The sequence below is a fragment of the Abramis brama genome (assembly GCF_963993115.1).
Source record: "Abramis brama genome assembly, chromosome: 17".
Taxonomy (NCBI): Eukaryota; Metazoa; Chordata; class Actinopteri; order Cypriniformes; family Leuciscidae; genus Abramis; species Abramis brama.
In genome coordinates this window covers 19,044,544-19,067,983 of record NC_139979.1, presented here as the reverse complement: position 1 = coordinate 19,067,983, position 23,440 = coordinate 19,044,544, and the positions used below count along the sequence as shown (strand labels likewise).

The 23,440-nt window shown below is 38.8% G+C and overlaps 2 protein-coding genes across 2 annotated transcripts; both read right to left on the bottom strand.

Annotated features, from left to right (window-relative positions):
* Positions 1-694: 694 nt before the first annotated feature.
* On the bottom strand, positions 695-11,628 carry LOC311067373 (uncharacterized protein). Its single transcript, XM_084089190.1, has 9 exons — positions 11,307-11,628; positions 8,229-8,281; positions 6,349-6,369; positions 5,968-6,240; positions 4,711-5,001; positions 3,549-3,836; positions 3,258-3,436; positions 2,428-2,529; positions 695-2,280 (listed from the first exon to the last, which is right to left on the bottom strand). Exons 2-9 carry the CDS (start codon positions 8,272-8,274, stop codon positions 1,354-1,356), a joined length of 2,127 nt encoding a protein of 708 aa, XP_083945316.1. The 5' UTR covers positions 8,275-8,281; positions 11,307-11,628; the 3' UTR covers positions 695-1,353.
* A 63-nt stretch (positions 11,629-11,691) lies between these two features.
* On the bottom strand, positions 11,692-22,234 carry mdc1 (mediator of DNA damage checkpoint 1). Its single transcript, XM_084089189.1, has 10 exons — positions 22,100-22,234; positions 21,525-21,672; positions 20,798-21,385; positions 20,630-20,714; positions 17,144-18,366; positions 13,514-16,671; positions 13,247-13,429; positions 12,512-12,637; positions 12,306-12,416; positions 11,692-12,216 (listed from the first exon to the last, which is right to left on the bottom strand). Exons 2-10 carry the CDS (start codon positions 21,658-21,660, stop codon positions 12,007-12,009), a joined length of 5,820 nt encoding a protein of 1,939 aa, XP_083945315.1. The 5' UTR covers positions 21,661-21,672; positions 22,100-22,234; the 3' UTR covers positions 11,692-12,006.
* Between the last annotated feature and the right edge of the window lie 1,206 nt (positions 22,235-23,440).

Below are 23,440 nucleotides of genomic sequence, written 5' to 3'. Positions count from 1 at the left end.
TAAACAGAATTTAATTTAATGAGATGTCTTGGTACATTTTCAATACATTTTCGACCATGGGAGCAATTCATCAAACGATGAAATGATCTTGAATGGTGTGCTATCAGCCAATTCAAGTGTTTGGATAACAGTGTGGGAGTAATGCTGTAAGGTGCCAGTAAAAGCATATTGGCATATTGCAGTAGTCTGCTGCATCCTCCACAACCGAGCACTCAGTTCCAGGCAGCAACATGGGAATATGCACTCAGTGCATATTTTTTGGGTGTGTTTGCATCATTACCTGATTTGCATATTTCCTTTTGGGAACCATATGCTAAAATAGCACTATTAGTAGGGTCAACTATTTTTTAGCACAATACTCCAGAACACTTGCTAATGATGGAAACAGCCTCACTACTGAGATCTATCAATCTCAACATGACTCACTCAAAGAACCAAACTTGTTCATATTCACATATACTGTTGCCTTTGACCATTGTCCGAAGTTCTTGCTTACAGAAATAACTGAAAGAGACTTCAACAGCAATACTTTTGTTACTAGATGAATAGGAAATGTGCACCGTCACATCTCTGGACAAGAACATCTGTGAGACTAGAGTCCTAGGTTAGACTGATAGAAGAAGATTCTCAAAAATGTCTTTCAGGTACAGATTAGTCTATGAAGGTTTGTGAATTCTTTTTTTTTTTCTTTTTTGGCTTTGCACTTCACTTCAGTAGTTTCCTCGTTCATCCCCTTTGTAAAAAGGACATGTTGACTTGCATGCATCGAAGTGACATGATTTTTCAATCTTTCCAGTCCTCAGACAGCAGATGGTTGGCTCACCACTTTCTCAGTATCAGTCCTGCAATTTAGATTCTCCAACTTGTCAAAATGGAGCAGAAATGATCTTGTAAAGAATGAAAATGATTAATGTCCCATGCCCTTCTGTGCCTTTCTCCAAATTCAACCACAGTTATCTTGGATTACGGAACTGATGATAGAGTTTATTTTCTCAATAGCTTCATGCAGTGATGTATTATTTCTGTGATGGAAGATTTGTCTTTGTACACTTTCGTGGAATACCCCAGATAGTCTCCCTCATTTTGTATTAAATCAGCCAATGGTGTAAGGTCTGAAGTGCTTCATCTCTGTATTCGAACCCTTTTATGGGGTGATTAAATATTAGTAAACTGAGTGGATTTACAGTGGATCTTTCCATTGATGCTTGTTAATCGTATTAAAAGTGAGACTCAAAAGACTGAGGAACCCACCCTCTTAGGAAGTCTTTTAGCTTTTCTTTGTTAAGTCAAGTGTCTAGATTGTCTGTGGTGGTTAATATAGGAGGCGGCAGGAACTAGGCTACGGTTTTTATCTCAGTTGGTGGCAGCTCCATCAGTGCTTGAAGGTGGTGCACTGTCATTGGGAGAAGCCGAGTCTAGGCCTCCACTGGAGATGAGCTCAGGAGTTTTGACTGAGCTTTTCCCAGTATCAGGGGTTTTGGGAGGGGTAGTGCCCTTCACATCCAGGCCAGGAGATAAAGGTGCACTTGCCTCCTTGGATTCGGGAGTACCATTTGTAGTTGGTTTCGAGTCGAGAATTGGTGAGACTGGTGGTTTAGGCTCAGGGATTGGAGAAACCGGTTTAGGATCCGGAGTCTTGGGATCAGGTGTGGGGCTTACGGTGGGTTTCTGTTCAGGGGTGCCAACTTTAGCTGGTGTGAGTTCAGGAGTAGGTGAAACTGCTGGTTTGGCATCTGGAGAAATGGCTGGTTTCGCATCAGGAGTTGGCATTAATGCTTTTGGAGATTCAGGGGTTGGACTTGGAATTGGTTTAACATCAGTTGATTTGGCCTCAGGTGCTGGACTTGTTGGTTTCGGGTCAGGTGTCACGGGTTGCTTGGGTTCTGGCGATGGGCTTAAGGTCAGTTTTGTTTCAGGTGGTGAGATGGTCACTTTTGGTTCAGGTGTAGCAGCAGGTTTGGGTTCAGGTGATGGCGTTACTGGTGGTTTGGGTTCAGGCGAAGGTGGTGGAGGAGCTGTCGACTTGACCACAGGTGCTGGTTTTAGATCGGAAGTTGGTGCTGGTTTTGGAGGTGAGGGGGCAGTCTTTGGCTCTGGAATTTGGTTGGGAATAGCTTTGATGTCAGGGGCAGCAGATACATCAGAATCTGCAATGGCTATTGTTGGGGCATCAGTGTCACTGTCAAGTGGGAGCCCAGTGGTATTAAAGCCCACTCCAGAGTCACTGGTCTCCATGTTCCTCTCTTGTAGGCTTGGCTCTTTAGTAGACACCTCCAAACCCTGAGGAACATACTCAGAACTTAGCATTCTTAAAGCATTTCAAAAACATTAAACATAACTCAGCATTTTATACTGAGCAAATGCTAAGGGTTTAGATATAAAGATAGATCAAATGACTAAAATGTCTTTCAGCTTCCTGGTGCTCACCTTAATGCTGACCTCTGTGCTCTGTGATTTCTCAGTGATGTCTTCTTTCTGTGACAGGGCCGGGGCTTCCTCATTCTGACGGGTACAGGCTTCTTTCACAACCTGCAGAAATATGAGCAAAGGGCTTATAATATTCTCCATTATATAAACACAGAAAGATTAACACTTTTTCTTATTCCTTTCATGTTGTATAAGACATGAAATGAGAATGTAAAACATAAAGCAAATGTTTGTACTTTACATATCTATTATTTATTTATTTTCAAAGTTTAGGTGTGTCCTTTTTATGGCACTTGCAAATGGAATTGCAAAATTTTCAATCAGGTTTCCCCAAATAATCTTCCTGTTTTTCATTGGTGGGTCAAACAGAGAGCTCCACCCTCCAAATTACGTCATTCGTTGATCTAATGTTGCTCTGTTGAGCTGGTCAGGATTCTGTTTTGATAGTGTCACAGAGCCACAGTTTGTAGACCTTTTGGGGAAATCAACATATGAATTGATTATTCAGCTAAATAAAAAGTAATAAAATGTATTTTAACTTTTGTTCCCTACAATATTCAAAGAAAAAATCTGAATTTTTCACTTTGCTTCGACCCTTTTCACTTTTCAAAAGTGTTGGGTACAAATACATCCAAATAAAAACTGAAAACTTAAATAAGACTCATTTGTTTGGAAATGCCACTTGGTTTGATATTTTGTATCTAATGCAATGACATTAATATATCTGCAAGTGTGATCTAAGTCCACATACGTTTTAGGGCCATTGTGTATTTTATGGGGGTTTTTTTGTCCTTGGTGCTTATATAGATGATAAGATAGGTGGAAAATACCTTTCTGAAGGTCTCTCCCTCCACTTTCCCTGCATTCTGGGCTTTCTCCTCAATGGCTCTGGCCTTTGCTGCACGTCTACGTATCTTCACCAAACATGACACCAAGCACACCAAAAGCAGCAACACCAATAATGCTACCAAAGCGATGATGGCAATGTAGAGTTTAGGAAGCGTGTATGCTGAGAGAGAAAGAGATACACCATTAGGTGCAAAGCATGAAAATTAAATTAACTGGCCTGAGTTTTCCAAAAGCATCATTTAATTTCCCTTTGTCGTCTTGCATCTCCTCACCTGCTATCTCCAGGTGGACATCAGACACCAGGAAACCCTGAAGGTCAGTCACACTGAAAACTCCGGCATCACTGGCCTTAACATCTGTCAGAAGACACATGGAATTCTCCAAAGAGAGGCGACCTTCGAGATCCAGGTTAGGAGGCAGGCTGAGCTCTCCATTCTCCATAATCAAATAATTATGGTTATCAGACTTAGGGGTGTAAACCAGGCGAACTAAGGTGCTATCTAAGTGCAGGTTTATTTTCAGAGTGCCACCGTATGAAAGGGTTTCAAATATCTGATGTGCTGGAAGAAAGAAAAAACGAAGGACAGAAAGAAAGAAAGCTGTTACTGAAGCCAAGGTGTTCAGCTATTTTCTAAGATGATGTCATGAGAGTGAAGAAAAAAGAAAAAGAATCGGTAGGGAGGAGAAAGCATAAATTTTTTAGGGAATAAATGCTGCAGATAGAGAATGGCAGACTCCATTCCATCCGTCTTTCTTCCTGTCTTTGTACTTCCCCTAATATCCTTTCTTTGAACCCGAAGAGTTCTCCCCACTCTTAAAAATAAAGGTTATTTATTGGCATCAATGGTTCCATGAAGAATAGTGGAAAAAGTGGTTCATCTATAGCATCACTGCGAAAGAAAAAATCTTTTGGAAGCTTTATTTTTAGCACTGTATATTCCATAAAAACAACCTCCAGACTTATATTTCACACCTCAGTTTTTATGCCTCTCAGGATACTTGATTCTGATTGGTCAGTTGCAGTTTTTGGATAATGACCACTAAACGTTTTATTGGACTATTGTCCCCGGGAAACAATCTTCTGGACTAGTTTCAAATATCTCATATCACTCTGCGGCCTCTTTGTTTTCTCATAATCAAATAATTTCACCACAAATCAATATTTCCATTTATTTATAGCCATGTACTGTGCGGTAAAACGTACAGCTATTCGGTTATTAGAACAAAATAAATCCCTTCAGGATGATACAAGACACTAATGCTTCACATTGTGGTCCTATTTATTTTAGGGACTGGCAGGCTTTATTATCCTATTTCATTTCTCCTTCAAAATGTTTCCCATAGCTACTCATATATTATTAATATGTTACTTAAATGTTATTTAAAAAATATTGTTGTGTCATGAACCACTAAAAATGTGCTTCCTGCTCTCACCTTTAACATTCAGGCAGATCTTCTTCTCGACTTTCCCATTGGGATCGCTGAAGGTGTAACTACCTTCATCAGCCCCTGTAACGGCAAGCAGAGTGAACTTTTGAGGAGTGATCTTGATGCGCTCCTGGTAATTCTCCTTGGGTGTTCCATTCAACAGTTCCACAGCCGGTAGTGAAGTCTGATTGGCCTCCACTGAGCTGTGTCGAAAGCCCACACGCACCGTGTCTGAGATATCACTGAGCGAAACGTGAAAATCTGAACCATAATAAACAATGTCCTCATTAAAGCAATCTGGAAAAGTAAGAGAGAGAGAAAAAAGAAAAGGAATCCATGAGATTTTTACATTTTCTAAGAAGAATAGAATTGCAGGTCAAAAATATGTTGTAAGAACTATTAGATAAACTATTATCTAACATAACATTGAACATGAAAAACTGCTAGTTCAAAACAGATCAAATGTAATGTCTGTTCCCTTATGTCCTGTCCCATATCAGAAGTAGACAGTTAGACGTTCTCAACTGTATCCAACAAAATCATACATTATTTTGATATTGCCTATTGAATTGGCATTCAAATCATTGTAGTAAAATTTGCAAATCCAGTTTGTGCAATAGCCTGTTAATAATGTATACCCTAAATATCCTTTATAATAATAAAAAAAAAGAAGGTTTTGACAGCCAAAATGTACTGTAACCTTTTGCATCTTTTCTACAGCATGGTGAGAAGACAAGTAATTTCATTTTACTTTCTCAATTCCTGTTGACTGCATGTGTCAAATTGAACCTTCAATACTGTAACTAATGTTATAGTAAGAAACAATTATACAATAAGAAACAAGTGCAAATTTGGTAAAACAAACAAACTATGTAGCATCTACTGGGTGACCGCTTAATTTAGACTTAACTCAGCAGTATTTGCAGAATTATTTTTTGCAGAACATTTTTGTTTATTTAATGTTTATTAATAGAAAGTGTCAGCCAGCACCACTAATAATGGGAGAAATAGATATTTGGGTAGAGAGAAAGAAGGATCTTTAGGTAGAGAAGAACGGAAGGCAACCAGTGTGCCTTGACAGAGCTACAATTACTGCAGGAGGTCATTAATCCTCCCTCACTGTTCACCACATGACTTCCTATAATAATGGAAGTCACTCAGAGCTATTCTAATGTGAATGTGTGCATCCAATTTAGTGTGCGAGCTGTTGTTCAAAGTGAGCAAACCATTTTTTGGTATTTTGACATGAAAATGATGCAGTACCTCTAACATAGAGTATGATGCGTGTAACATCCTCTGCGGTTTGGTCAGATGTGATGGTGTAGACTCCTTCATCACTTTCTCCAACATTTTCCAAGATCAGGTGGGTCAAAGCAGTGTTGAGTTTGGCACGAAGATCAACCACTTCACCAGATCTCATCAGCGACTTCTCACGTCCTGGACTGATCGAAGGCTTGAACGACACGTCAGCTTTACCTGCAGGCATGGGGATGTGGAAGTCTTCCCCAAAAAACAGAGCCTGGGACACTTCTTTGCCTACAAGAAACACAAAAAGATAGAGAGAGATTTTATTGTGCTACACTTTTTTTTCCTTCTTTTTAATAAATCATTTGAATAATAAAAAGTGACTTGTGTTTGCATTACCTTTTAGAGTTGCAGAGAATGCTAAAAATCCAAAAAGAAAAGCACCCGTGTTTAGATTAACACATTCATTAGCAGCATAATGTGACATCAGCTAGGCAAATCATACAGAACCTGAAAATGTATTTTCAATTCATGCAATATTCAATTTAATTACATTTACATTTTTTTCTTTTGGATTTGCATGTCAAATTAAAGAATTAAACATTGATTAAACATCTGTTCAGGCCATATAGCATGTCATACTGTCTAACATTTTTAATTTATTAATATGACAATTCATATGGAAAGACAATTTTTTTTAGGTTTATTAGGAATATTTTAAAGAAAATATTTAAATCACCATTTCAAAGCACAATAACTAATTTAATACTTCAAGTTTTCTTTTTTTGGATTGACATACAATAGTTATTCCGTGTTAAATAAACAAAATTACAGAAGCTTCTCCAGCTAATTTTTTGATTTTGTCAATATTTTTTTCTGAAGAGAGACGAGCACAAGTAGTGATGAAAGCCAAAATATTAAATGAATAAACTATATTGTTGAAAATTGTCAAAATGAAGTTGAAAAATGGGGGAAAAAATGACTTTAGGAGGATGGCAGCTTCATTATTTTAAGAGAGCTATGTTGTATGAAATTGTTTTGAAGGAAAAGAGATACATTTCTAGTTTCAACGTTATTTGTTTTTCAGGCATTCTTCTTTAAACACAATCAGCTGTTTAACCACATTTGGTTTTTGACCAATGAAAATGGTTAAACTTCAACAGTTTGAACATGGAGCTGCATTGAGATCCCCATATCAATGGGATTGAACCATATAGGGCCTTAAAAATAAATAAAGATTACAAAAGAAACGTTTATTAAGAATGAGATTCTAGAAGGATATTGAGATATCTTGAATACTTCTTGAGTTACAGGCATGCAAACTTTGGAAAAATAATATTTTTAGCAATCAGACAGGTATGTTCTATGTAATTGTGTTGATTGAAAAAAAATAGTTTCAACATTATTTGTTCTTCAGATATTCCTCTTTAAAAGAAAAAAGTATCAGCTATGCAAAGTGACCCACGTTTAGTTTTTGACTACTGAAAATATGTCGGCTACAATTTACCAATTAATTCATGAAGACACATTGAAATACCCATTTCTCTGGAAATGAACCACATTGGGCCTTAAAAATGAAGATACTAAAAGAAAAGTTTGTTAACTACCATAATCTAAAAGCATTTTAAGATAATTATTTTTTGAGTTACAGGCATACAAACTTGGTGCAAAAAAAAACAAAAAACAAAAACACAAGCTTTTTCCCATTTTTGAAATGTCACCGTTGGCATATAATGCAACAAATATTCAACACATTTTACTAATAGACCAACCAATCTCTGTGTAAAAATACACAACTTTCTAAAGTCATTTTTACCCCCCTGTAAATTGACTTAAAATCTCAGGTGAAAATGGTCGTTTTGACCCCCTTAGCACTACTTCTGTTTGTCTTTCTTCAGAAAAAAAAGTATTTGAGCCAAAGACATGGAATGACTCAATACATAATTTAGTACGTATGAAAACGACCCACTTTGTTAAGGAAAATATGCTAAATACATCCATTATAGATGGCACATTTAATATTACTTGTCACGTGGTCAGATATTCATTATAACTAAAATCTATGTATGTACAGTACACAGTCCTTCCAAGCTGGTACATTCAGAACTCCGCTGCCATTTGTGAGAACATTACAGCTCTTATAGAAGATGCGTTGTGGATCAGGACTGTAATTAAAGAACTACAATAGCTATTAGCATGTCAGAGCCACTGTCCTTAACATTTATAATAATGATACAGAAGATCAACCACTCAAAAGATTCACAAGGACTCTTTCTTACCCGAGTAGAACAGCACGCTTAAGACGAGCAGTCTCAGATTCAGCATATTGGCTCTGAAAACATTCACACATGAAAATACATTTACATTCAAAGAGGATTTCAATTCTAAACACTGACATTGTAATCGTATAAGTTTCATGGTACATTGCTCAATTGCTCTCAAATTCCTGCTAAGGAAAAGGACAACAATGATCAAAAAGGCAGTGTTGGCAAATGGACACAGGTCGATTGAGTGCTTTGATGTGGACTTGGAGGGTGTGACTATAAAACAAATCCGTTTATGTTAATGTTATACATGCATCTATGTTTTTCAGCTTTTACGGGAGACGTGTGAGCTCTGATCGTCAGGCCAAGGATCTAAAAGGGCTGTGTTGAGGAATGAGCCTCTTAAAAGAGCTAGGCTATTTGGACATGTCAGTAATTGTGGGTTTATTGGCTTGACTTGTGGATTGCTTATGACGACTGACATTGATCTGGTATCTCAGAGGGGATTTATAATGAATAGTAAGAACAGTCAGTTTATTGAGATTCCCGGATTCATCACCAATAAATTACATTAGTCATTTTATGAGAAATGATGCTTTTAGATACAGTGCTGTCTGTCGGTTTGTGTCTTTATAAATGCATATGGAATGAGAAACATGACATCATTTGGGTGGATCATTATCTCCATAATCAAGACAGGATTGTAATGACTGAAGACATTAAAAATGTGAGAGGAAATGAGACTGAATCTATCGGTTAGCCTGATTTGTTCTACAAAAACATTCTCCATGTTACATCCCAAAGAAATTCCATGATTTTTACAAAACTTTTCTAGTCTGCATTTTCTTTGCTGACTTTAGGTGATTTAAATGTGGTCTTAAACAGAAGAGTATAGGCACTTATTGGAAGAAGAAAGCATAAGTAAAATATAATACAAAAATATATATAATACAAAAATATAATGATCGATGTTTAAAAGTGAATAACAGGTGTTTAAACTCAGCATATATATATATATATATATACACACACACACATATATATATATATATATATATATATATATATATATATATATATACATATACATATATATATATATATATATATATATATATATATAGTCTTAGGTGTTTTTTATTTATTTCCATTGCAATTATTTATTATTTTTGAGTAAAAGATCATTTGAAAAAAATAATAAGTTAAAGTTAATTAATTTATGTCATTATTTCCATGACATTTACAGGCCGGGATATCAAAATTTTAACATTCCCTGATATTTCCAGATTTTCTAATGACTGTGGAAACCCATATTTTGATGCACAAACTGTACTTTATACTTAACATAATACTTTAATTAATTAATTGTATTAATTAATTGTAAAGGTGGCATTAATTAATTGTAAAGGTGGCATCATAGGTATTATGATCAGTAATGTGGAAATATCAGGACAAACACAATCATTAACGTTCTGAAATAAGCCGGCACTTCACACATAATGACATAGCAAGATTCCTAAGAAAACCTTTGCCAGGCCAGATATTAGACAGCAAGGCAAGCGTCCAGAACAGCAGATGCATTTAGACCATTCAGTGATTTCATAACAGACTTCTGCTCAGACGCTCAAATATTGCATGAATGTTTTATTGTCATTTAGTTGCAAAAATGGTAAAACAGCAAATAAGTATATTATTTTTCTGTCTGTGGACAGTGCTGATGTGTAAATGCGTCGGCGCTTTTTTAGTTTCAAATGGACAAAGTGCCATCTGGTCCACTTACATCCTTTCCCTCCCTCCCTCTCAGTATGACACCTCTTACAGCAACCTCACAGTTCCTCTCATGTAAGACAGCATACATAAAACATGGGCAACATAGAGGCAGAAATGCAGACCGGGTGCTCGTATACAACATAAGATGCAGTTCTCCTGAGTGCAGTGCAACAATGAACCTCAAATCAACCTGCAGCAGATAGCCTATATGAACTGCAATATCATAAATTGGTTAATTATGCAAGAAGCAGGCTGTGTAAACCAGGGAAATAAAAAAAGATAAATAGGGGCTCAGGGAAATCAAGCTCAACCTTTGGAAAGGTGCTGTATGACTATTTCATATGTGGTTATTGATGTTGGAAGCAGGTCATCTCCTTAGAGACCAGGACTGGGAATCTGGAAATTACTTCCAGATCATTTCATTCAGACACATTTGCTATACTACGTCTTGGATCATAATATATTTTAAGGCGATGATGTAGTTAGAAGGGTCTGATGTATGACATGAAAGGGGATGAGATCATGGCTGTGTCTTACAACCTAGTGAGCTGTCTACCTAGGCACCATTTTGGGGCATCATTATGGTTAAAAATATGGCGTAGAGATAAGCATCTGAATAGGTTTTGAGACACAGTGCAGCGGGGGCGGCGAAAGCTTGACTTACCGCATCTTCCCTCTATTTCAGACGAAACCTTCAAATGATCTTATCACCTCCCAATCATAAAACTATTTGCCAGTCAAACAAATTTTCTCTCGGTCACACGATGAGAAAGATCGCCCACACATGTTCGGGTTATTACGGTGCAGACGACGAAATGAAATACGCCGCAGTCAACCGGCAAAATCAGACTTAAATAAGAATTATAGATATGCTATAAAATCTAGAATATTAATGTTATTATAAAAATGACATTTTTCGAGCTCATCGCGACAAATAAGTCTAATTATCATATTTGCTTTTCTCATTTTAATTTTCCAGTAATTTCATCATAAAGCATATTTTAGTGGAAACATTTGATATAATACAGGATGCTTAACCTGCACTCGCGAGCTGACGGGGCATTTAATGTGATGCTATGCAGAACCGACCGCAAATCTCTTCAACAAGCCTAAATGCTCTTCTAAACCTCTAAATATGAATCTTGCGCCTTATTGTACTCGCGTTCCAACAGCAAACATCAACTTTATCCAATCGGAAAAGTACCAGACGAAGCAGAAACTGCAGAATTTAACCCTTCAATTCCTGCAACCCAAAGCCAGCTGCCCGTTTATGACATCCCTGCCGCACAATTGATATTCTCCCTTACCGTGTTCACAGCTCACCTTCAATATGCTCCTCGAATGATAGAGTGTAAAAGGGGGAATTTCCGTTATTCGTCCCTTTCTGCTTCCTTTCCAGCTCGAAAATCACTTAAGGACTAAGTTGCACCTCAGGAATCCGTCCGGTCTCTCGCCGCGTCTCGAGTGCGCTCGGTAAAGCCCGGCTCTTCAACCCCTTATGGGCGTGTCAACGGATCCGAACACACAGACAACCTTTGCAGAACCGACGTGAAGGTCTTTAAGGTGTTCTTCAGATCGATCCATCTCTGAGACCAACGCCCCTATGAATAAGAATGTGCACTAGACCATTTTGCCGTTTTTATCTGCATTTTTCTATTGATCAACAGCTTTTACACACTAAAGGGCAAAAATCCACAATGTCTCTGTATTTTGGCTCTGAAAGAGTTTATTGAAATATTACATTAAAAAATTAGAGAAGCTCATTCTCCCTTCACTAACAAACTCATCATTCATCGACAGCCACCTCACACTCTCTCCATCTCTCACATTCACAGGAATCGGTGGGTGTGTGGGTACAAGCCTAGCAGCATCTCATCTAATTAATTTCGGTCTTCAGAAAACTGGGATGTTATGTGTCACATTTTCATCTTGCGCAATCTGAACTTAAACGTCTGTGCATAAATCAGATTATGTCTTCTGCACAAATGTATTACAAGGAAAGTCCTTTTCTATGTCATTGTCACTACTTCCTACGGCCCCTGGCAGCAGCTTTGGGGGCTGCAGGCTGATTGGATGTGTTGAGAGAGGAAGTGAGAGAATGGGCCTGCAGGTCAACTCTCTGCTGCAGAATGCCAGTCAATAGGAACTCTGTGCTGACCACGGGCAATGACATACTCACTGCCTTCTGACAAAGCCCCCTGTCCTGTTCACATGACACCACCACAGTGTGCTCCTGAATAGAGAGGGAGAAACCACAATAAAATATGGGAATAAGTAATATGTGCAATAAAATTAGAGAATATATGCACTGGTTCTGGGTACCTTCTGAGCAGAAGGCATTTTAGGGAGGAAACGTGCACCGCAGCAGGTGATGATTTCTTTCATTTGAGATGGTTCTGGCATCACAGATGGGGTTACGTGAATCTCATAACCCTATAAAAGCCAAATTAAAGGAGAGAATATGTGTGATGGAAATAGTATACTTTGGGTTTGATACACAAAGGCGGAAGAGCTTGTGAGGGACTAACCTTTAAAAGAGGTTGACTTTGAGCGGTTTGCAGTGTCTTCTGTAGGCTGAAACTAAACTTCTTCTCTTGCTCGACGTCTTTCAATATGTATTCATCAGTAGAAAGGAAATGGCCAACTTTTCCACACTGGGGGAAAAAGAGGATGTTGTCACACTAAAATTCAAATTAAAGTTCAAAATAAAGTCTGTATCATGTACTTGTTAGACTTCTTTAATTATACAGCTAGAAACCCTTAAACAGATATATATATATATATATATATATATATATAAAATCATCAATACCATAAAAAACATTCTTGACCCAGAAATTATACAGTAACATTTTTTTAAGTCCAGGAAAATTATTTTAATGTTAATTATTGTATACATGATTTTTCTTGATTTTACAAAACTGGTAATAATATTTCATAATATTACGTTTTTTTTACTGCATATTTTATTAAATAAATGCAGCATTGGTGAACATAAGAGACTCACCAGTAGTAGAGTATGTGTGTTGAATGTGTAGGGTTATTAAAGCATTACTAACATAGATCGTCTACGGCACTTTTTTTGTTGTATAATGTCACCCAAAACAGAACCATTTTCAGTGTGAGAACATCTCACAATGCATTTAAAAAGATACATCAAACCAACATATGCATTTAATGGGAGAAAAGTCAGATAAGGATTGTGTTTTTTAGGTTTGGTTTGGTTTGAATCAGGAACATTTCTGTAATATTCACTCCCTCACCTTCTTAAGCCAATCAGGATTCACGATCGGCACCCCTCTGGCAACAGCGCACAAAAACTTGACAGTGCGTCTTGCTTTATCAGTCACCAGGTGAGTCATATCGTTCACCCCTCTCGCCAGACTTCCACCCAATCGAGAGACCACTCTTTCTCCATCTTCATCCGTCAGCCCAGTGAATAACACCTAAAAGAGAAGAGGACAGATTGATGTCATCCACACAGAGAAAAAACTTGCTAGTTAATGTCTGTATCCGAGGGTGTGTGTGACCTTGTACGCCTGACTGGAAACAGAGCGCCTTGGAGTCTTGGGTGTGGGTGACGGAGCCTCTTCTGTGGATGTGCTAGTGTTGGCTGCTCTCTTGCGGCCTCTGCTGTTGCTTTGAGGTACAGAAGTGTCATTTACCATCTCTGCATCTTGTTCAAGCTCATTGCTCATTCTGACATTTACATTCTCCACACCAGAATGCCTGCCTCCTCTCCCCCTGCCTTTCCCAGAAGTTTTAGTTTGGGAAACTTCCTGCGGCTCTTGTAGCTTCACACTCTTCCTGCCTCTGCCTCTTCCTCTCGTCCCTTGGTTTGACGTTATGACACTATTAGCAGATCTCTCAGAACTTCTAGAACTGGAGCGGGATCGGGAACGGGTTGTTGAATTGGAGTCCTGCTCTTTGTCTTCGACTCCAATAGCTAGTCCTCTCTGGCTAGACTGTCTAGCACTGATTGGTTGCTCATTAGTTGTCTGTTTCCCTCGGCCCCGGCCCCGTCCCCTGCCCCGCCCTCGGCCTCTCTGGATGGATGGCTCCTGTTGTGAGGATACAGATTGTTCCGAGTTCATAGATGAGCTTGAACAACGCCGTGATCGTCTGGCAGGAGGAACAAGAGGAGTTTCCAATTCTGTTTTGTCCTCCTCCAATCGCTCATTCTTTTTTGCTTCCTGATGGTTCCCATCCTCCATTTCTTTTTGTTCTCTTGCTCTCATCTGAAGCTCCTCATTTTCTTGTTTCTCCTTTTCTAATTGTTCTCTCTCTGCCGCTAATCTTCCTTTCTCTTTTTGTTCCTTCTCCATTTGAATTCTTTCCTCTTCTTTTTGTCTTTGTTCTTCTCGTTCTCTACTCTCTCTCTCCAACCTTTCCTTCTCTTCTCTTTCTAAACGATCCTTTTCCTCTTTTTCCCTCTGTATTCTCTCATTTTCTTTTCTCATTTTTTCCTCTTCCCTTTTCAGTCGTTCTTTTTCATCTAATTCCTGCTGCTCTCTTTCCAGTTTTTGCCTAATTTCGGTTTCAGCCCTCTCCCGCTCTTCTTGTTCCTTTCTCTCACGCTCCAGTCTCTCCTTTTCTTCCCTCTCTTGCTCCTCCTGTTCTTGGAGATCTTTCTCCATCCTCTCTTTCTCTGCTTGGGCATTCCTCTCCTCCAATCTTTCCTCTTCTTCCTTTTCACTACACTTATGTTTTATACCTGTTCTTCTGGTTTCTCTCCTTGTAGTTTTTTCCTCTTCACTCTCTCCCTCTTCCTCAGACAATGCTTTCCCCCTCTTTCTTTTCCCTTCCTGTCCTTTTCTGGTTTTACCTTGGACTTTACCAGATGAAGGTGTCTCACTCTCCACCTCTGTCTTGTTTTTCCTATGTCTTCTGCTACTTCTGCCACTAGGTTCTTTTTGAGTGTTTTCCTCACACATGGGCTGTGTTTCAACAACCATGAGATCAGAGTTTGGTTCAACAGACTGTGCTGGTTCACCTTCATCTTCTTTTTTTCCTCTGCGAGATCTTTTGGATCTGATGATACTCAGATTTTCATCCCTTCCAGTTCCATCCTCACAAACAGGCTGTGTTTCTGTGATAGTGGAAAGGGAACTGACGGCAGCTTCAGCAGGTTGTGGAACGCTATCCTCTTTTATCTGTCTTCCCCTGCGGGATCTCCTGGATTTGATTCCACTGCTCAGATCTTCATCTTTTTCAATCACTTCCTCAGGAACTGGTTGGGTTTCTGTGATAGTGTGATGAACAGCAACCTCAGAAGTTTGTGGAACCTCATTGTCTTTCTTTGGTTTTCCTCTGCGTGATCTTCTGCTTGACGTTTTACTGCTGAGGTGTTTCTCCTGTTCTTCATCTTCTTCATGCATAGGCTGTGTTTCAGCTATCATGAAATGGGAGCTGGAGGGTTTTGGGAGTTCTGTGGAGTTGTGTTCATCTATCTGGCCTGTGCTAACTGCCTTAGTCAGATCTTCACATGGTGCTTCTTCTTCACACATAGGTTGAGTTTCAGCGATAGTGACACAGGATTTCAAGCCTGTTTCAGCAAGCTCTGGAGATCTGATTTCATCTGTTTGTTGTCCTGTACTTGGTGCACCGTTGTTGATCCCACTCTTCAGATCTTCATCCGATGCTTGTTCCTTCTCACACATCAGTTGCGTTTCTGTGATAGTGTGATGCACAACATTCTCAGCAGGTTGTGAGGCTTCCTTTTCTTTTTTTGGTCTACCCCTGCTTGATCTTCTGCTAGGCATCTTGCTGCTGAGGACATTCTCCTGCTCTTCATCATCTTTACCAACATGTTGTGTTTCAGGGATTTCAAGACTGGAAGTAGAGGCCTTTTCAGTTTGTTGTATGGGTTCGCCTTTGTCAGTTTGTCTTCTACTGAGCTTGTTTAGATCATCCTCTGGTGCTTGGTCTTCCTCAAACATTGGTTGCGTTTCAGCGATGGTGATATGGGACCTGGTAGGTTTTTCTGTATGAGTACTGCTGATCACATTGTCCTGATCTGGTGCTTCTTCATCATCTTCAACCATTGGTTGCGTTTCAGCTATGGTGACATGGGAGCAGGAGTTGTTTTCATCAAGATATGCAGAATCACATTTCTCAGGCTGTTGTCTTGTACTTGGTTTCTGAAAGCTGTCCCCACTCAGATCAACATCTGTTGCTTCTTCTTCCTCACACATGGGCTGAGTTTCAGCAATGATAAGATAGGAGCTGGAGTGTTTACCTTTGTGTACTTTTCCTCCACCATGGATTCTCCTGCCTTGTTTCATGTTCTCCTCCTCTTCACCCTCTTGCGTTTCATTAATGGTGTCTGCCTCTATGAGCTGGGTGGGCTCACTCTGATTAAACTCTTTGTCTTCTCCCTCCCAGATGAGTTGCGTTTGAGCTGAGAAGAGAGAAAAGGGCTGTGTCTGCTCTTCTCGTCTTGGGGTGCTGGCAATGATTACAGTGTCTGCTGTGGAAAGGTGAGAGTAATTAGGTGTCTCTTCATCCTCCTCCTCCACATTTGCTACAGGAATTAACTGAGTTTCAGCAGTGGAGAGGTTGGAGTAGAGTTGGGTATGGCTCAGTGGCTCCTCCTGTTCTTCCTCTCTGTCTGTCTCTGTGCCATATGCCTGCGTAGCCTCAAGATCAAGCTGCTTTGGCTTGAACCCAGCACTGGCCCTAGCAGCTCCTGGATTTGACATTAAAGACAATTCAGTATAAGTTAAGCTCAACTGAATGCATTTGTGGCATAATACTGATTAGCACAAAAAAATAAATTGACTCATTCACACAAAAAAAGAAGAAAAAAGCTAGGTTATGGTGAGGCACTTACAATGGAAGTGAATAAGGCCAATTTTTGGAGGATGTAAAAGTAGTAAATTGTTAAAATTGTAATGTAACTTTCATTCATTCTTCTGTTAAAACTTGTATTATGTTGCGTTGTGTTGTCATGATAAAGTTGTCAAACTTTTTTTTCACACTAAAATCAACATGTATACTGTTCACATCGTGTGGCTATACTTTTGAAATGGAATATTTTAATGTTTACAGATTGGCATTTCAATTTAAAAAAAAAAGCAATTTTAGACATTTACTGTTTTGTGAATATGATAATAAAAAAAGAATGAGATTAATAGGCAGGAAGTGAACGGGATGGTTACCATATACTTGTGTGGGTGGTAGGTCCCAGTCTTCCAAGTGACCAAAAGCTTGGGTTGGTTCCTCAAGACAAGTCTTTGCTTGAGAATGATGGTCTTGTTTTTTATGGGTGCTCTCTTCTGACTGCATTGCTTTGCCACCCACATAAGCCTTCTGACTCCCTGCATCCTTCACAGCTTTGCCTGGTACAGGTTTAAAAGGATCCTCATCATCTGTTTCACTGTTCACTGACAGCAGATATCTGGCCTTTATCTTCTCCTTGCCCTCATTCTCTTCATCTACATCTGTGTCACTGTCCATGTGGAGCTCTGTCCCTGGAGTTGATGTAGGTCTGACATCACTTCCCTCTCCAATGGGATGTGAAACCTCTGTCACCATGGAAACCTTCATGGGATTTTCATCTTCAACATCAGTGTCACTGTCCAAGTTGAACTCTGTAGGTGGTGGTGCTGATGAAGTACTTTCTGTAACTGCTAAAACTTCTGCTTCCTTTTTGGAGACATTTTCAGTGATAGGAGCCTCATTCTCCTCAACATCAGTATCACTGTCCATATGAAGATCTGCTGAAGGTACTGATTTTACCTTTGGAGCTTCTTCAATCAGAGCCTTTTGTTCAGTCTTGCTTTTTTCTTCGTCTTCTTCAACATCTGTATCACTGTCCATATGAAGTCCAACTGAGGATACAGATTTATCAAGAGTTGCTGCATTTTGAGCCTCTGGTTTAGCCTTATTTGCCTCTGGCTCCTCTTCCTCAACATCAGTATCACTGTCCATATGAAATTCAGCTGAAGGTACTGGTTCCACCTTTGGAGCTTGTTCAATCTGAGCCTTTGTTTCAGTTTTGCTTTTCTCTTTCTCTTCTTCTTCAACATCAGTATCACTGTCCATTTGAAGTCCAACTGAAGATACAGATTTCTCTAGAGTTATTGCTTCCTGAGCCTCTTGTTCAGCTTTACTTGCCTCCGGCTCCTCTTCCTCAACATCAGTATCACTGTCCATATGAAATTCAGCTGAAGGTACTGGTTCCACCTTTGTAGCTAATTCAGACTGGACCTCTGGTTCAGTCTTGCTTTTCTCCATGTCCGCTTCAAAATCAGTGTCACTGTCCAAGTTGAGAGCTAGCAGACCAGGCTTAGATGAGTTTGAACAGGGTTCACCAGAGGTTTCCCTCAGTCTGAATCTGTCCATTGAGGCCGAAGATGGAGTGATGGAGCTCTCATCCTCACTGAGAAAATAAGACAGAAAATAGTGAAGTTTATTTTAAGCACAAGAAAACTAAGAGTATTTGTAGAGCTGTATGATTAATCGTTAAAAGATTGCGATCTCAATTCAAACACCCACATGATCTCATTCCTAAATGACAATGATGTGTCTAACCTTTAACGAAATCACACCAGAACATTCAAATCTATGTTTGTGCTAATCTATGAATCGTGCAGCTCTATTTATTTCTACAATATATAGGGAAAATCCCATAGGTGTATTGCAGAGTTTTCCAATCACATGGATTTCTACTAATTACAGGATTTTGTCTGTGAAATTCATTTACTGAATGGAAAGTGCAGTCTGTGTGCCTGTCACTGCATGAATTTGCATCAAGCCAACTTTTCTTCATTCACTCCATTGTTTTAGGTTGCTTCATACGTACCTATTTTGCAAAAGTGAAATTAATCTATATGAGTCAACTGGTATATTGTAAGTGTTCTGAGGTGACACTTCAAGCCTTAATGTGCTTTCAAATCATATTTTTCAAACACATTTAATAACTACAACAAATAGGGCAATACAAACCTCAATGGTTCTTGCACATTGCATAGAAAAATTAAACAAAAGCATGCACATCAGTCTCAAAAGGGTGCTCGACTAGAAAACAAGTAAAAAATAAAGTATAAAGTCGGCAACACCTAAGCTCCAAAATTATCAAAAATATTTATTTTCAAGACAACTATCGCATAGTGTATGTGACGTTTCGAGCACGCAGGCTCTTCATCAGACAAATTGACTACAGATGTGCAACCCTTTATATCTCCAGGTGATCACATGTCCAAACATCATGTTACTAACCAATACAACAACTACAAAACGAAAAAAAGAAGAAAAGAAAGAAAGAAAAAAATACACACAAAAATATCTAAAAAACTATGCAAAATACAACAATATCATAATTAATATGCACTTCGAAAAACACTTTTCTTGATACCTGCAAATATACATAAAAATAATTAAAGTAATCACTCCAAAACCTTTGATGTATTATATACAAAAAGAGAAACACACACACATCTGTATAACAATTCAAAGAAATGGACGAATATCAAAATCTTCATTAAGTCCTCTAGGGGACAACGTGTCTAATGTGAAAATTCAAAAAGCCTCACGCTGTAAAAGCAATTTATCAATGTCACCTCCACGACGTGGATACTTAACTACCTCGATGCCTATGTATTGAAGAGTATGCTGCGTTGTCCTTGTGGCTTATATTACATTGGTAAGACTAGTAGACCTTTGAAGAATCGCATTTCTGAACATCGATGTGCAATTAGACACCACGATCCAAAAAGTCCAGTTGCACAGCATTTTGCAGCTTTTAGACATTCAGTTTCTACTCTTCAATACATAGGCATCGAGGTAGTTAAGTATCCACGTCGTGGAGGTGACATTGATAAATTGCTTTTACAGCGTGAGGCTTTTTGGATTTTCACATTAGACACGTTGTCCCCTAGAGGACTTAATGAAGATTTTGATATTCGTCCATTTCTTTGAATTGTTATACAGATGTGTGTGTGTTTCTCTTTTTGTATATAATACATCAAAGGTTTTGGAGTGATTACTTTAATTTAATTATTTTTATGTATATTTGCAGGTATCAAGAAAAGTGTTTTTCGAAGTGCATATTAATTATGATATTGTTGTATTTTGCATAGTTTTTTAGATATTTTTGTGTGTATTTTTTTCTTTCTTTCTTTTCTTCTTTTTTTCGTTTTGTAGTTGTTGTATTGGTTAGTAACATGATGTTTGGACATGTGATCACCTGGAGATATAAAGGGTTGCACATCTGTAGTCAATTTGTCTGATGAAGAGCCTGCGTGCTCGAAACGTCACATACACTATGCGATAGTTGTCTTGAAAATAAATATTTTTGATAATTTTGGAGCTTAGGTGTTGCCGACTTTATACTTTATTTTTTACTTGCACATTGCATGACATTTAAATATGAGATGAAATAATGGCTTACATTTCTATTATACAACACAATTGCGTTGACTTAACTGAATTTACCAGCTGAGTCGTATTTGTAGAAAAGTAAGAAAGTAAGAATTTGTAAGAAAACAATGAATAAAATAAAATTTCTCTTTAAGTATATATCCGTTCCCCTGCTTTATGCAGTAACACATCAACATTATATAACCAAGCTATTATGTCTATACTAGTTTGGGAAAAGTTAAAAGGGAACATAAAAAAAAACATTCAAGAAACATTCAACCTACCTCTCTGGAATGACTTTTTTTGCAGGGGTCAGGAATGATGAATTTGTGGAACTACACAGATGAGAGGAGGACGCTGAGTCTGAAACTATAGCAAAAGAGAAAAAAGAAAGCATGAAAATAGTGTGCTAGCATAGCTCAGTAATATTCTTTAGGTCTCACTTTACTTACCAAAATCTTTCCTCTCATCACTCTCTCCATCTGAACCAGAGTCTGAATCAGGTACCAGGGTGATCTCAGGATGTTTGTGAGCAGGCTGTGGTGAACACATTTTGGGTTCTTCATCCTCAGGGCTCCATAAAGGCACAGGAGGTAAGGCACTCCTCTCTTTCTCTTTCAACCCATTCTGCACGCCTTTCCTCAACTTTGATTCCGAGTCACTGCTTGATAGCGGCGAACTATCCTTTTCCTCCTTTTTGGAAAGACCTTTCTCTGGGGTTTTGTGTGTATCTCTCTTCGAGATGTTCAGGCCAATGTACTGACATGGCACGTCGGCGATCACCACACTATCTCCCTCGGTCAAAGCATAACGTACCTGAGGCGTCAGCTTGAATCTGCCTTTTCTGGTACCATTCATACTGCCCATGTCCCATAAAAGTGCTTCCACAGCATCACCGTCACCGGAGCGGCTGCTGCTGGAGTGGAAAACTGAGATGGAGATGACAGCATGCCGACCGGACACAGATCGGGCCGGAAGCAGAACAGAACAGGCAGCAGGATCACGGCCCAAGACATTCTCTCCGACGTAGAGAGGGAATTCTAAATGAATGTGTGAAGAGAGGAAAAAAATAAATGAATGCCATAATTTCAATAATGTTCAGGAAATAATAATTTCAAAAATGTTCAGGAAATATTAGTTATACAATATCACATAAGGTAGTCAGGTTTATTGTCTCACCTGTCTCTGGTATGTGGTCATTTTTAAACACCTTCAGTGTAGCTAACTGTTCTCTTTCTGGTCTTCCTACTTTCTCCTCCTCTTCTTCTTCTTCTTCTTCAGAGAAAGGATCCTCAATCTGCTGAGTGGCATCCATCTTCCTCTCTGGCTAAAGGATCAAGAGTGATGTTACAACAGAAATACGGTTGTTATGGATACTATTCACAATGTAAATACGTTTTTAAGCCCGAATGTATGCATTACACACATAAACAACATTGCTAATATCATCATTCTCAGTTTTATGATTAGTGGAGATGTATATGTGTGATAAAAGTTTACTTAACACATTTGGCATGATATTAGGACACTTATGACTTTTTCATTATTTCTTAATCGAATATGTTTTGCTTAGTGCAACAGTGGAAGCCGTTAATTAGCTAGAGAAATGAAAGCAATACTTCTCATGAAGATGTAATCAGAAATAATGCTTCCCATCATAATGCAAAGGTAAACATGCAAGACATGGCCATTGTTTACATTTGTGCTGGTATATCGTGCATGATCCACTGCATTTAATAAAAACGTGCACTTACCTTATCATGCAGAACACTTGGAAACCATTTCCTGAAAACTAAGGACCGCCTTTTAAACGAAGACTACTGATTCGCTAGTCAAGCTGTCAGTCAGAGAGTGAGCCTACACTGATTGGGTGAAAATGCGTAACTGCGACTTGATTGGTCAACTGAGAAATAGTAGTCGTCTTTGTCCAAAGTTTTCCGCGCTCTCTGCAGAGGGGGCGTGTTTGGTAGGGTGCTTCTCAATTCTTATTTGAGCATCCTCGTTTCCTTTCCTCGAGGGAAGGTTGCAAGGGAAAAAAGGATGACGGAGGAATCCAATGAAAACTTCTTTTATACATTGGAATACTTGATCATGATCACTCGAGCGTCACTTAAAGTCAAGTCAAGTCAAGTTTATTTATATAGCGCTTTTCACAATACAGATTGTATCAAAGCAGCTTCACAGTATTAAATTAAAATAATACATCAATGCTTGTTTCTAGTGGAAAACGTCCACGTTTGGTAATGCTGATCAATAGTATTGTTGATTGATTAATTAAATTAAATATCCCCAAATATCCCCAACTGTGCAAGCCAAAGGCAACAGTGGCAAGGAACCGAAAAACTCCATCAGGTGACCTAATGGAGAAAAAAAACCTTGGGAGAACCCAGGCTCAGTCGGGGGCCAGTTCTCCTCTGGCGTTTTTATGAACTAGAGGTCGGATTTAAGTATAAGATTAAAAGTATTATATGAATGCCTGGCTGAAGAGATGCGTCTTTAATCTAGTTTTAAACTGGGAGAGCGAGTCTGAGCAACGAACAGTATCAGGAAGACTATTCCAGAGTTTTGGAGCTAAATGTGAAAATGCTCTCCCTCCTTTGGTGGATCTGGATATCCTAGGTATGACCAAAAGCCTCGAATTTATTGATCTTAAAGAGCGCGATGGATTATAGGGCGATAGAAGATCCGTTAAATAGACTGGAGCTAAGCCGTTTAGGGCTTTATAGGTCATTAGCAATACCTTGTAATTAATACGGAACTTTATAGGTAACCAATGTAGTGATGATAAAATTGGTGTTATATGATCATATTTTCTTGATCTAGTAAGAACTCTAGCGGCGGCATTTTGGACCAACTGTAGCTTGTTTAATGAGGACGCAGGACAACCGGCCAACAAAGTATTACAGTAATCTAGTCTCGAGGTCATGAATGCATGAACTCATTTTTCTGCATCAGAAACTGATAGCATGTTACGTAGCTTAGCAATGTTTCTAAGATGGAAAAAGGCTGTTCTTGTAACATATGAAATATGATTTTCAAAAGACAGGTTGCAGTCTAGTATAACACCCAGGTCTTTTACTGTAGAGGATAAAGTA